General features: G+C 33.4%; 3 protein-coding genes across 4 annotated transcripts; 1 reads left to right on the forward strand and 2 right to left on the reverse strand.

The window, feature by feature from the left end:
• Positions 1 to 2,029: 2,029 nt before the first annotated feature.
• LOC11420552 (protein SAMBA) lies at positions 2,030 to 5,208 on the forward strand. 2 transcript variants are annotated; one of them, XM_013598217.3, is made up of 3 exons: positions 2,030 to 2,263; positions 3,674 to 3,784; positions 4,670 to 5,208. In XM_013598217.3, the coding sequence occupies exons 1-3, from the start codon at positions 2,107 to 2,109 to the stop codon at positions 4,729 to 4,731; spliced, it is 330 nt and encodes a 109-aa protein (XP_013453671.1). In that variant the 5' UTR covers positions 2,030 to 2,106; the 3' UTR covers positions 4,732 to 5,208. The 2 variants fall into 2 exon arrangements, with proteins under 2 accessions (XP_013453671.1, XP_003612843.1); XM_003612795.4 differs by having other exon boundaries at positions 2,033 to 2,263; positions 3,674 to 3,787; positions 4,670 to 5,206.
• A 2,475-nt stretch (positions 5,209 to 7,683) lies between these two features.
• LOC11424831 (mitogen-activated protein kinase kinase 10) lies at positions 7,684 to 8,651 on the reverse strand. Its single transcript, XM_024783241.2, is given in 3 exon segments — positions 7,684 to 7,880; positions 7,883 to 8,233; positions 8,236 to 8,651. Coding segments are annotated over 3 exon segments (771 nt in total). The 5' UTR covers positions 8,554 to 8,651; the 3' UTR covers positions 7,684 to 7,778.
• A 1,123-nt stretch (positions 8,652 to 9,774) lies between these two features.
• On the reverse strand, positions 9,775 to 14,574 carry LOC11420553 (heat shock factor protein HSF8). The gene is made up of 3 exons (XM_003612797.4): positions 14,077 to 14,574; positions 10,463 to 11,738; positions 9,775 to 10,203 (listed from the first exon to the last, which is right to left on the reverse strand). Exons 1-2 carry the CDS (start codon positions 14,347 to 14,349, stop codon positions 10,503 to 10,505), a joined length of 1,509 nt encoding a protein of 502 aa, XP_003612845.1. The 5' UTR covers positions 14,350 to 14,574; the 3' UTR covers positions 9,775 to 10,203; positions 10,463 to 10,502.
• Between the last annotated feature and the right edge of the window lie 455 nt (positions 14,575 to 15,029).

The raw sequence follows: 15,029 nt of genomic DNA on the forward strand, positions 1-15,029 counted from the left end.
CGGAATCATGTTTACTATTTCGGATTTTATTATTTGGAGAATTCTTATGTATAATCAGTCATCAGAATCTCTCACATTTCAGCAGTTTTGAGTTTTCCTTTTAAAAACAACAAAAAAACTAAGTAAAAAATGCTAAAAACGTGTCAAATAAAATTATAACAATATAAAAATACAACCAAAAGATTCTAAAAATCAAATAAAACTAGTGCAAATTTTTTTTTCTTCAGATTTTTATGAGAATATGAGTAATTAAAAAAAAATGAAAAATAGGTCTAAATAATGGAATTTTGGATTTTGAGGGGCAGAGTCCCGTAAGAAGTTCCTTCTATAGGAGTCATGGTCCTTGAATTTTTTTCTGATTTTTTGGGGTAGTTTCAGAGCAATCCGATCAAGTAGTCTGAAAACCCGATTTTTGACTAAGAACAAGTAACAATGATCCAAAACAAAAGGATAAGAGTTATGAAGATTAATATTGTCCCTAAAATAACTATACATATTACAAATATGTTTAGGATTTGTGCTCGGATTATATACTCAGAACTATTTTACCTAAAAAAATGGTGTTTAGGGGTTTCCGGATTTAATCCGGAAACATCATGTAACACGCCCTATTTTTTGAAGTTTCCGGATTACAAAATCCGGAAAAATCCGTAACTCCATTTTTCACCCTATAAAGGCAAACACCATTCTGGATCATGAAATCCGAAAAACTCAAAGGCATTTTAAAAAAAAAAACACAGGGCGCGCGAGAATTCTATAGGATGGGAAAAGTAATACTCTAAATGAAACAAGTGAATCTGATTATTACATAAATTATGGATTATGATGTTGCTTGAGCTGGGCTCTGATATTTCAATTTGAGAGGCACATCATGATATTCAATTTGAGAGGCATATCGAAAGATAAAACAATATATTATGTTACATGGAAGTAATTGGGTTTGGTGGCGAAGCCATAAATTTTTGTACGGGGCCAATTTTTTTTTTTTTTTTTTTTTTTGAGGTAATGTGCTATTTTAACAATTTTAATGTTAAGAAAGTTCTCTTTGTAAAGTTTTGAAACAAAATATATTTATCATACAAGTATATATTTTTTGACTTTCTTATTCTTACTAGTTTTTGATAAATAAACTCATTTGTAATAGCTAATCACAAAATATACCAACTTATTCAAATAAAATAAAAGTTAGGGTGGCCAAAAATACCCCATTGACATGCATAACTTCACCCATGACTGGGTTTATTTTATTTTTTACATGACATTTGGTTATAGTGAAAAAAACACAACATGAAAGTAAATTTAAAATAGGATATTCACCACAAAAATTTTAAAAAAAAAATTATGTCTTTATGAAAAAAATATACATTAGTTTTTTTTATTTTTTTAGGCAAAATAGAAAATATAATAAATAAAAAAGAAAGACGTACAAAGATAGGGGGATATTAGACCCCAGGAATAACCCAAACGAGAATACAACATAAAAAATCCAAGTAGATCAATTCTAATCTATCCTAACAAAAATAACTAATCACATGCGTAATCCAGTGAACCCGCATACGGGCGCGAAACCAAGTTACAAAAAAGGTATGAAAGTGATCATTGTAGAGAACAGTTCGAGTTTAAGTACGGCGAATGGATCGACCTCCAACACAGTAACAAAATCCAAGTGCCGACAGCTCCTTGATCAGCACGGTAGCAAACAAAGCTCTTTCGAGCAATACCAAAGTGAAGATAGACATGTCCCTCCATATCTCAATTTAAATTATAAAAATCATAAAAATGTAAATTAATATGAACAATTTAATAGATGCACACTTGCAAAAAAAAATAAAAATTAATAAATACATGTCTACATAAATACTAAATTCATAATTAAATTTGCTCAACACACAAATTCAACAAAAAAAAAATCAAAATCAAATTTTAAAAAATGTAATGTAATAAAAAATAATTATTTCAATTTAAAATTTATTTGGGTTATTTTAACGTAAACTATGACTTTTAAATAGTGGACTTGTATTTATTTACTCATTGCTACTTTTGAGAGGATCCACTTAAGATTCCGTTCTCGTCGTTGTCGTGTTCCATTCAAAAGAAGAACGAACAATGAACAGTTCATCACCGGCTCATTCATCAATTTCAACGACGGCGGTCGTGGGCGGCGGAGTCGGAGGTATGAGCAACGCCGCCGTTTCCGTTGACGATTTTCATTTTCCTTATGATCACATTTCAACAGAAGAGCGAAAAGATGAAGCCATGCTAGGTTGGTTATTTTTTGTGGGTTTCATTCAATTTGATTTCTTTCTTCTCTATTTGTTTTGATCTTCGTTCAAAATTCAAACTTTGCTGTTATTTCAAAACGGGTATGACTTTCATAGTTTCACGAGTAGTTCTAAAGTACCATAATTGATAAGATATATTTTAGGAACTAAGGCTCTGTTTGGATAAACAATTTAATTTGCAGCTTATAAGATTAACACTTATTCATGATAAGTGCTAAATAAAGTGAAATTATTTACGTATATGCTATAGCTTATGAAAATAAGCTGAAAACAGCTTATAAACATGTCATAAGTTGTTAACATGCTCTAAGTGTCTGTTTGGATTAAATTATTTTTGAGTTTATTCAAAAAATGTTATGCAAATAAATAAGCTTTTATGTATTATTCATAAGCTTGTCAAGGTAGTTTATGAAAAAAACAGCTTATGAAGAGACAATTTTTGTTAGTGAGAACTTATGAATTACTAACATAAAAGCTTATTTATTTGCATAAGTTATTTTTCATAACCTAAAAAATAAGCCAATCCAAAAGGGCCCTAAGTAGGAGAGCGATTTGGATTTTCTGGAGTCGGGTTTACCACCCAGCTGGCTGTAGAGGATCCAATTTGCTAGGAGAGACTAGAGAGTGATTCTCGAGGGATTAAATTGAAGGTTTATTGTTTTTTTAACAACATATGTGAGTGGTTAGTTGTTAGTGATGTTAGTGGGTTAGATTTGAACTATTGGGAAAACTAAGTCCTACATATGTAAAAGATAAGGCCTGATTAGAGTTTATAAAGAGTGGCACGCCTCACTTTACAATCCGGTTTTGTAAGATCGAGTTAGGCCCAATATAAAAATTTAATATGAACCATCCCTGATTCCTCCAAGCTCGATGTTCCTTTCCCAAATCACCTTATCACTCTTATGATACCGTATTACCTTTATGGTGAAGTTAATGAACGGCTCTCTTTCAGGCTATAACAACGATTTAGGGAGAAACAAAGAGGACTAGAAGAGGAAGAGAGGATAGACTTTTTTTTTTTTTTTGGGAAATAGAGATGATAGACTTTAATCTTGCGGAGTTTTCTAAAAAATTACTGTTAACAACCATTGATTAACATTCAATGCAGATTATTTAGGGGTTCTCAAGGTTTGAACTAGTAATATGTAGCCTTAAATTTTGTTCTGGTTATAATTCATATCAGCAAGGCCTTTTTGTATTGTCTTGTGTGTTGAATACTCACTCATCTTAATCATGGTTACCAAAACAATGTAGGGCCAAAATGAATTTTTGTTTTAAATAGCATCTATGTGGGTTTTGAACAAAATTAATGTGCATTCTTTTGGCTGGTTTTCCTGTATTTTCACATAACTCGTGTATTTAGACATTCTGATTTCTGATTTTTGCAGTGCTAAAGTCGGATCTTATGGCTGCACTTGACAAGGAGGTTAAATCCCTGGATGAAGATAACTGGAAATTTGAAGGACCTCGTTCTCGGATTCACCTTGTATCACGTCGAGGTGGTTAGTATATCAATTTTGTTAACCGCCTTATTGGGGTATCTTAATTATCATCAGGGATCCCTGCAATATTTTACAGCATTATTTTGATCCATTTTGTTGCCACTGATTTAAACACGAGACACTAAATCTTACTTGATTCTGGCTTTAAGTTAATTGATGCTATTTTTTAGTCCCTGCTCATAACCAAACATTTTATGGTGTTGAAACTAAATGAACTCGTTCTAAATGTGGTTGAAAAAAATCTGTATATAATAGCGCCGGTGTACACTTTTCATTATATGCATGCACTTTCTCATAGACAACTAAATATATATTTTCTAAATCCTAAATTAAATTCGATAATCATCCACTCTGGCATCTTTCACAACAGTTCTCGTTTTGACATATGTTTCTAAGTTGCTATTTATTTCTTCACTTCACTGCTAACCTATTAACAAACAGAACTCAGTGCCTTTAGCTTGGTCGATATAATTGTTACATTATCTAGTGATAAATTCTCAAAAACAAATCACGTTCATGTTACATCGCTGAAATCTAGTTTGGTCACTTGCAAGATTTCTAGGTATCAATGTTTTTATTAAAGAAAGTAGCATTGGACTAAGGATGACTGTCTACCTGTACTGTGATATTTAGTTAGATTTTTTCTTTTGCTAATGTTTTCAACTTGCCCTGCCCCATTTTCTCTTCATTTGTTGATGTCTCTGACATAAGCAGAATGGCAGTATCATAGGAAGTAGTGTATTGCTCTTTTGAATTACTGTTATCTTGTTCGCTCGGTTTTGTTTACTTGTTTTAGATAATAGACTAGCATGTCTCTTCTTTACATTGACCAGGGAGGCCTGAGAGACTTAAGCTTTGTTTCTTCTAAATATTTTGCTGCAGGTGGTCATCTCCATAGGCCCACAGAAATTTCAAAGAATTGGAATTTTACTCCACCGAAATAGTTGCAATGGAACTCTGTCACCTCGAAGCAACGTGCCTCTGTTTAATTATCCAGTGATTATGGCTGTGTTCTGCAGAAAAGAGTTATTAGGCTGCATTGATAGAAAGCATTTTGGTTATGCTACAATTTCGCGTGATTTATAGTTCTGGAAGAACATGATGAGTTGATGATTACATAGGTGCCTTTCAATGAGTCCTTGGCCTTTATAGTCTGTGTAGAGAAGTTGGTGTCATTTTAATGTATGCAGTATCATTGCTTCAGTTTTGAGGGGTCAATAGTTAATTGCAGTTGATTGTTTCAAAATTTATGTATTTTAATTTAGTGGGAATCATTAAAAAACCAAGTTAGTGTGAGTTTGTATTTTTATATTTAACCTGTTTATTTTTTGACAGGATATTTTACCTGTCTATAAATATCCGAGTACTGTATGATATATTTATTTGATATGAATAAGGAAGGAATTTCATTGAAAGTTTTATGATGGAAATTATTACTGATATCTGGTACTCATGTACCAGATATAGAAACTAATTACTTGTTACCTAGCCTGCATATGTAGCAACAAGTTTACAAAATTTGTCATTCTAATTTCTTAACTCCAAGGCAAGTAAATCCTCTCTGCCTTAATAAAAAATCTAGTTCAAAATTTCTTTCACAATGGCGAGTTTCACCCACAAAGAACATACTCCCCCATCCCTTTGTTAGAACAACAATTGTCTCTTTTCACAAGTGTTTCTTACTCGTTCTGTTCATTGTATTCATACCATGTGCACCCTTGTTCTGGTTGAGACACTGATACCACACTTGCCGGAAGCCTCAAATATTTTGAGACTAGTCTTAACTGAACTGTCAAACTAGACAACAAACATCTATCCACAAAGTCTCAACCACAAACTAGCAATTAAGACTATCATTTCATAATAGAGAGGAATGTAACATGGATCAATAGTCAGATGTTTTCTGATACACAAAAGTCCTCGTTTCTGAGGCGAGTGTAGAGCGTACTTGCATCTCTATAGTTGAATTAATAATATGAACATCATAACTAGAGTTTTCAGACATAAGAGAGAAATTTAGGATATGTTTTTTTTTACTTAAACACAAAGATTTTATTTGATTTGCTTCTGCTTAATATGTTACAACACTTCTTCTTTTATAGCTAAGGAGGTACACTAAAAGATGAAAACAAAATTATTCATACACATGTCATTATAAAACATCATTGACATGCTTTACAATTATGCAAGACATGTTCATGACACTTTTGACTCACATGGCAAATTATTGACATATTTTAAATTAAAAAACGAAAATACAACTATTCATATACATTACAATTATGCAAGACGTACTTTTTGACTAAGATGTCACATTATCGGTCCCTAATCCGAACAGTTTAACTCAAAATTTATTTGATAATGGTCTTAAATAATAAAAGCCTATGTGTAAAGCTAAAACCATCAACAAAATTTGGAAAACAAAGAACAAAACCAAAATCTGATGACCTTCACCCACAATGAACAAAATCTGAGGATCAATCAGAGGAGATTCCAACATCACAACGCCTAATGACCAAACATCACCAACAAATTCATGAGTATTTTCACCACAGTTCCAACATCACAACGCCTAATGACCAAACATCACCAACAAATTCATGAGTATTTTCACCACAGTAACGTTTAGTATGGGAAAGGATTCTTTTTTCCATGATGGGAAAGTGTCATTTACAATCATAGATTAATAGTATTTTAATTGGATGGTTGAGATTGAAGAAGTGGTAATTGCTGCAACTTGTTGTTGGATATTGCGTAACAAAAATTTCGATCCCACCAATTAATTAAATAATAATTTAGCATTTGTTTGTTTTAATTTATTTTTTGTATGAATTCATGGGCCTTATCAGTTTGGTTTGGGCTTATTGATTTCAATAAAAAAATTCGGACTAAATTAACCTCCATAGAATGTTGTCATATTAAATTGAATTAGAGAAGGAAGTAATAAATTTTCAAAATTTGATTAAAAATATAAATAATATGTGGTAGTAAATTAATTAAATCATGCGTAGTATTGCATATAACATAAAATATATTTTTTTTCTTTAAAAAAAATAATTTTGACATTAATTATAGGTGGCCTAAATTAGATTATTTATATTAAATTATATACACAATATTAAAGCAATTAGTATTTTTTTGAAATTATGTACGTAAGTAAATATATTTAGATAGTAAATTTGAAACTTGGTAAAAAATTTTAAACAAATGATCATAATAATTATTATTTGTTGTGGTGTTGGATAATTCAAGCAATATATTATCCAATATATTATAATTTTTTTCATAATAACATGTTTTAAATAGTGTTGCAATTGGTTTATGTTTAATATTCATTTTGCTAGTTTAGTAGATAATTTATATTTGATTTAGGTTTAAGATTCTATCCTTTTATTATAGAGTTTACAGTTTGATTAATCAGTGATCATCATTATCTTTGGTTTAGGGCTAAGATTCTTTCTTTTTAGTAGAGAGTTTAGATTTTGATTAGTCATTGATTATTGTTACATTTAGTTTAGGTCTAAGATTCTTTCCTTTTAGTGGAGAGTTTAAATTTTGATTAATCATCGATAATTGTTACATTTGGTTTAGGTCTAAGATTCTTTCTGCACATGAAAATAAACTTAACGCCCCAGAATAATATTTCAAAAGGGTAATGCTGTTTATGCATAAAGATGAGAAAATTGGTATTGAAAATTAAATGGAATACTTTGATAAAGTAAAAATAATTACTAGTGGAAAACTAAGAATTACTAAAATTAATTGACAATAATTTTATGGTTTTGAAACAAGAAGAAAAATTAAGTAATTAATATTTGATTGTTTTTCACGTATATAATAGGACACAATTGGAAAATAATAATATTACAATCCTATCAAAGAATAATAATAAAAAACACAATACATGGCAAAATCATTTATGGTTCAGACCAAGTAGAAACCAAAATTTCATATCTCCATTGTTTTGCTGGGTTTCTTACACCGACTTTTCCTATGACGCCATTTCTAGCATAGTGAGGTAAGCAAACGTTACCTTTTCACCACCCCATCTTTCAAGATCAAATCTTTCTGAACTCATGTATGCACATGTACTGCATTCATATCATTTGCTTCAAATATCCCTTCAATCACATGACTAACTCCAAAATATGCTATTTTCACCTCCCCTTTTTCATTCAGAAACAAATTTGAAGGTTTAATATCTCTATGAACAATGTTCATACCATGCAAATAGTTTAGCCCTTCCAAAGCATTCCTTGCCAATACACAAATCACCTCCTCAGGAAGCCTGTGATGCTGTTGCAAGATATCATGCAATGACCCTCCTTCCATTTATTCCATAACAAAACTAAGGTCACCAAACACGCCTTTAGTCTGAAGTGTCGGTGCTACATATGTTGGAATGTAACAAACTGCATGACACCTTACAATATAAGGAGAATCAACGATCTTTTGAGAATCTCAGCTTCAAATGTTGGTGGTTGGTGAAATGCAATACCATCTTGATCAAAGTTTAAAATTTTCAATGCATAAAATGAATTACTCTTCTTGTGATGAACTCTGTACCCTATTCCACCATTTCCATGGCCAAGTACTGCTACTTTTTCAAGGTCTGAGAGGCTTCTGATACCATGAGAGGATGGTGATGAAATCAAAGATGGCATGCGGGTTTGGTTAGGGAAACTATGAGAAGAATGTGTAATTTGAGGTTTAGGTAATGAAAGCCTTAGAGCTTGCCCGTGTCTTCTTCTGATAACCGATGTCATGTCATTTACCTTGATTTTCACTAGAAGAAAAAGCACTTTGAAATAGGGTTTAAAGAATATGAGAATGGGAAAGATTTGATAGAAGAAAGACAAATTTTTGAATAGAGTTTGTTAGACAGGTGAGGTTTTGGTGGTGATATCATAGGTTGTTTTGATAAATTAGGATTTATGTAGTCAATAATCTATCCATGCGCTCGCAGTTAAGAATGTCTAAGGTCGTTGGATTGAGATTGGATCCATATATATTTTTAAATTGAGCAATTTATTTCATATTTTCATTACAATATGAGCAGGAGGTTGCTCATAATCAGTCAAACTGGATCAAACTGGATCCACTACTACATCCCAAAGTTGCTAATGCATCAGATACAAGAGTTGACTTCACGATATGTATGACACACCTTAACATTCCACTTCAATTTTAATAAGCTACGAATTTGTTGAACTAATCTAAAACTAGCAACACCAAGATCTCCATTGTCACATAAATTACTCACCATCACATTAGAGTCCAATATGCAACTGATTCTTGTTAAATCCATACCTCCTCGTCAACCGTTTGTTCTTCAACACACCCCAAAGCTCACGTACACAAGCACCACAACTGCTAAGGATGAGAAACCTCAACCAATGCTCCTCCTTACATTTTTTTAAAGAGGGCCATGTATGTCTTAATTGTAATCTCAGATAACATTATTTTGCTTATTCGAAAGTCGCACAATAGTTTCTTAAGAGCTTATTCAAAATTTACACAATAGTTCCTTAAAACAATCAAATAGAATAAACAAATAGATGTCCCATGAGCTTAGCTCAGTTGGTAGGAACATTGTATAATTTATGCAGGGGCTGAAGTTCGAACTCCGAACACCCCACTTCTCCACATTAATTGTGTGAGCTCTAACCACTAGACTACTTAGACAAAAAATAAAAAACAATAAGAATAGTTTAAGTCAGGAAGGTTTAATTTTTTTTTTTTTACAATTGTTTTCGTAATTGTTATTTTGTTTGTTTGTTCTCATTAACGGTGGAGAGAACAAACAAACATACCTTTACTTTAACCATACCAATCATACCTTTAACCATACCGTCACTTTTTAGTATTAGTTCCAAAAATTCTCCACAAAATATCCACGTGACATGTGTTTAGATGTATGTCTGTGTATACCTATTTTAAACAGACAATGGATACCAACTAAACCTATAAATGTGATCAAAATGGTATGACAATTAGAAAAACAATCATTTGGTTCCATTTCATACTCCCAAATTTGATTTAATTTTTCAAAAAAAAGAAAAGAAAGTGGGGGTGAAATAAGTATCACTAGGTACCATTCCATCTAGTGGAGTGGCATTCAATTCCATTCTCTTTTATCTCATTCTTTTTCACCAATTGAAACATCACAAATCAGTTACATAAGAAGAAACAGCCAGCAACTAAACAGAGTAACGTTCAAAGCAGCAACAACTGCATCCAATGTTCCTGTCCTTGTGTAAATCTTCAAAGCAGGAACCAACGTGCACTTATCAGACACTTTGAGTGATCATTACAAATATCTTCCTTTTTCCCATTTTTCCCCATCACCAAGGAAACATCAAGCTGGGGACAAAACTGCACTATATATTTCACATATGTTCAACTCCAAAGACTCCCTATAACATTCGAAAAACAGATCAGTTAACTGATGAACACTCAACAAGGATTCAATGACAAGGCCAAAGAGTTCATAACTTGTTTTCAACATGAAGTGAAAGAACTTATCAATGCCACAGAAAAGGAAAATTAGAGTTAAGTGAGAGTATGCACAAATTAAGCACACAAAGACCAAACGAAAAGCTTCTCGGTGAGCAAATGGAGGTGTAATTATATTATAGACATCATCACTTGTGTATTTTTTGGGACAGAGATTACCTTGGACAGTATGAAAGGTCAATAAAAATTTCATAGATGATTAAATTCTTTTGGCATCAGAAGAAAGAAGACCCATCTGCTCTGTTAGTTGATCCAGGGGTTGAGTATTATTGTCCCATCCATTTTCTGTTGGCTGCACCTCATTCCCTCTGGATATCTCGTCTATGTTGGCCTCAAAATCCTCTGGAATTGGAGTTTGCAGAAGATCATCCCAAATAGAACTGCTTAACAAATCATCAATGTCTGCACCGGGTGAAAGACAATCCAAATCAATGGGTAATGATCCAAGTGAACTCGGATCCATAAATCCATCATCTGTCTCGGGAGCCATATAATCGTTTTCAGGTATATCAAGAATACTTTTTGGCACAATCTCTGGTACTGAAGGTATATCAGGCATTATAACATCTGCTTGAGAAGTCGGGATAGTCGATGCTGCATGTGTTCCATCCTTCATAACATTTGCAGATGCTGCAGCTTGAGGTACAGATAGAATTTCAGGTTTTTCTGATGAGGGGATGTGTCCTTGAGTCCCTGTTGCCACTGGAAATTGAGTAGACTGCACTGAAGATGGAGGAACCTCTTGAAGAGTTACTCCAGAGTTCCAGCTTGTAGAGCTATTACTGTCCATTGCACTGGATGGTGAAGTACCATCGCCAATCAAGTAATTATCAGGGTTTTTATTGAAAGATTCTACACGAGGAGTATCCCATTTCATGATCTTCCTTAGCATTGCTTTTGCTGTATCATTCATCATAGGTTGATATTTAACAATTTGTCCATCAGGAGGGGTAGCTTGCTCTGTTGTTTCAGCAATACCATCCTGCTTGAGCCGACGCTTTTTGTTGACTTCAGTTATGCGCCTATTGCTGTCATTTTGCTGTTGCACAAACTGAGCAAAGAAACCAGGGCTTTGGACGGCCTTGGCAAGGAATGACATCATTTGCTGTTGTCGTTGCTCCATTCCTTGAAGCCGCTGAACCATTGTTTGCAGCTGGCTGTCGGTGGTTTGTTGCTGCTGTCTCAACCTCACAAGCTCTTGCATGAGAACATTCTTATCTCTTTTAAGCCTCTCAACCTCTTCCTCAAGCCCAAATTTTCCGACTTCTACACATGCCCCAACTGATGAACTCTGTCCATGCGGTTGCTGAGCCTGTTGTTGAGTATGACCATGGGCAGGTTTTCTTCGACTAATACTCTTAAGCAATTGCTTTTGACCCCTCAAAAAGCCCTCATTTGCAAATTCCCAACGGTCTGGGTCGACCTTCCTGAAACCCTGTTTGAAATTTTATTGGAAAACTAGTCAGGAAGGAGGTCAAACACACCGTAAAAAAACACACAACTTTCAAGTTATATAAAACACTAAAAGACTCATACACAAACAAACTAAAAAGAGAGAAGACAATTAAGGATGTGCAACAATATGGCTAAAGGATGCAAGAAAGCTATTACACACTCAATTCTGGCCAGGTTTGAAGAGGGAAGAATTTGAGATGCATATGTTCTACCAAACTCATAAAGGATGTATACCAGTCCCCCAACCAAATTGAGTGGTGATTTTTTACTCAGGTTGACATGCCATCCCAAAAACCTTATGTCCACAAACTGAGCCTGAGGATAAATTGAGCTACACCACTATCTGTTTATTGTCAACTTAGTTAAGGTTCAAAAGATAAATGGAATATGAAGTAATGAAGCTCATATCAATAAGCTAAGTGTATCAATGGATTTGCCAGAAGTTGAATCCAAGAAAGTTTATTTTCCATAAAAAAGCTAAAGTTGTGTTAAACTGATCTGCAGAGAAGGTTAGAAACTAAAAAATAAAATACTCATTCCACACCCAATAGTGTTCAGGAAATTAGTAGATTAGAATCCTTAACGAATGCCGATAACAAAATCAACTGGGCTTTGATTCACAAGGAAAACAGAACAGAACTTATTGCTGTCCGAGTGTTTTGATACAATCAATTATGATTAATTCATCGCAAGCAAGTTGCTACACTACATTCCAATTATCCTCTACAAAAAGGGCAGTTGGGTGCACTAAAGCTCTTGCATACGCAGAATCCGGGAAGGGGTCCCACCATTTTGGTGTATTGTACGCAGCCTTATCCTCTAATTAAAAGAAAAATACCAGCTTAAAAGGAAGAATGCAACAGCCTCATGCTACGTAAAAACATGCATTTTATGCAGCTATAGTAACGGATCAATTCCACATCATTGCAAAGTTCATACCATCTTCCCAAAGCAGTTAATTATAAAGCAGAGAAGCATATGTTGTTACATACACATCCTATCGTATCATAAACTACATTTTTCAAGAAACGACGTATCACCAAATTGAATACATACTGTATCTGATAATCATTTTGAGTCTATGCAGCATAAGTCACCTTCATCATTCTTCTTACAAAAATTGAAAAATGTAGGACATAATATAGTCATTATACTGATTGCAGTACTTTGAAAGTTCTTGCTTCATTTAATTGTTTGAGTTGCTGAGCAGAAGACATAAACATGTTCCTCACAATACAGGGCCAATACCAGCTTCATCGCGAATAATTCTCTAAGAACCCTAAAATTCTCTTCATAATAATTCACTAGGTTTATACCTTACATACTATAATATATATACGCCTTTGATATTGAATATACAATGCATGGATCAATAAACCATAATCAAGTAACTGATTAACCTGAGAATAGCTTTCTTTGTCAAATTTCCCTCTTCTGCTCCATCTAGTTGCTGACAATGCAGGAGGGTAAAATATTAAATTTGATTTTTACAGTCTATCCATTCTTTTGAAAGAAGGAAACAAAAACAATAATTCCCACCCTATCTCTTTCATTTTAATTGAAGGCTAAAGTAAATTTCCGTACTTTCACAGTTCAGTTGAGGCCGCTCATACAATTTTGTTTAGACCTAAATCAACCACACCAAATCAGTGTGTAGGGCGAAGGTTTTCCTGTTTCCCCCTTATAACCACAGTTCAGACCACATCACTATCAAATGTGCGACTCTCAACCGTCACCATCTATTTCACTCGGAAAAAACCATGACACTAAATGATAAAGAGTGACTAGAGCTTAACAGATCCCCAAACAAATGATTGTGAGAATGGGTGAAACCTATAAAGCACTAACACTGAAAATGACACTGGCTCAAGCGTTGACGATGCTAAATTTTTTGAAAAAAGTGAATTAATTGAAAGTAATCATGTGTAGTGTCACACTTACACATGTCAGACACCAGACACGCCTTCCATCAGAAATGTCGGTGCTACAAAGGGTGAAACCATCTTTCCACTCACTCCTCATTATATTTCACCAAAACAAACAGTTCAAAAATCAAATTTTGCATACAACCCATTAAACCAAATCAACATCCACAGTATAATCATAGATCAAACTTACCCACAAATTAACAAAAACATCAAAATATTCAAATCAAAACCCCACAAAATAAATTAAACACTTTATTCAAATTCAGATTAAAACATCATCAAAAGAGTTACTAATTCACACAAAAAATCACTAATCACTTCAAATCCAAAACTAAATCAAACAAAATACAATAACCGTTAAAAGAGTGAGAAAGAAGAAAGAGAACACACATAAGTATTCAACTGTCTCACGAAGCTTGAGAAATTGTTATGCTTGAAAAACTTCGGCAGAAGGTCTCTAGCGAATTCCGGCGGGTCCCAAACAACGAAACTGTTGTTGGTTGCGCTCCATGAAACAATCGCATCCGTTGAAGGATCATCCACCATGTCATACGTTTTGCTCAAAAACGGTGGAGGTGCGTTCGCGTTTTGCATCGGTGTCGGCGCCGGTATTTGGGTGGCTGAACCCTCTCCGCCGCCACTGCCGCCGCTTGCTCCATCCATTTCGGATAATTCTTGTTTTTGAATGTTGAGAAATTGAAAACCCTAAAAGAGTGATTTTGTTTTTTTTTTTTTAATTGTTGAAAAGTGGAATTGGGGATTGAATTTGAAGGGAGAAAAGGGGACAAGAGATTATGGATTTAATTGATTTTGGGTGTAGGGTGGGGGAGGGATTATGGAGGACACTACCCTTTTCTTTTCACTTTTTTTTAGGGATTTTGCCCTTTAAGTCGAGTGAGCTAAATTACCGATTTAGGTATGATTAAAGTTTGTGAGAGGGTTAGAGATGAAATCAGCTTAACATATAAAAAAAAAAAATTTCCCTCAAAAAAAATATACAAAAATAATTTAACTTTTATTCTTTTTTTGCAAAAATAATTGATTCAATTTTTTACAAAAACACTTATTATAATAAACACTTGTATAAGCGCCAAATAAATTATTTATCTAAACAGACTACCTACTTTTTGTTTCTTGATTAAGTGTTAATCAAAAAAAATAAATATGAGATTTTTAGATATCTCATTATTTATCTAAACAGACTATGTATTTTTTGTTTCTTGATCAAGTGTTAATCACAAAAAAAAAAAAAAAAAAACTTTGATATTTTAGATATTTTGAATAACACTTACACTTTTATGGATTTGAAAGAACAAAAATAAAATTGGGGCATTGAAACATAG

This window comes from Medicago truncatula, chromosome 5 (genome assembly GCF_003473485.1).
Source record: "Medicago truncatula cultivar Jemalong A17 chromosome 5, MtrunA17r5.0-ANR, whole genome shotgun sequence".
Lineage (NCBI taxonomy): Eukaryota > Viridiplantae > Streptophyta > Magnoliopsida > Fabales > Fabaceae > Medicago > Medicago truncatula.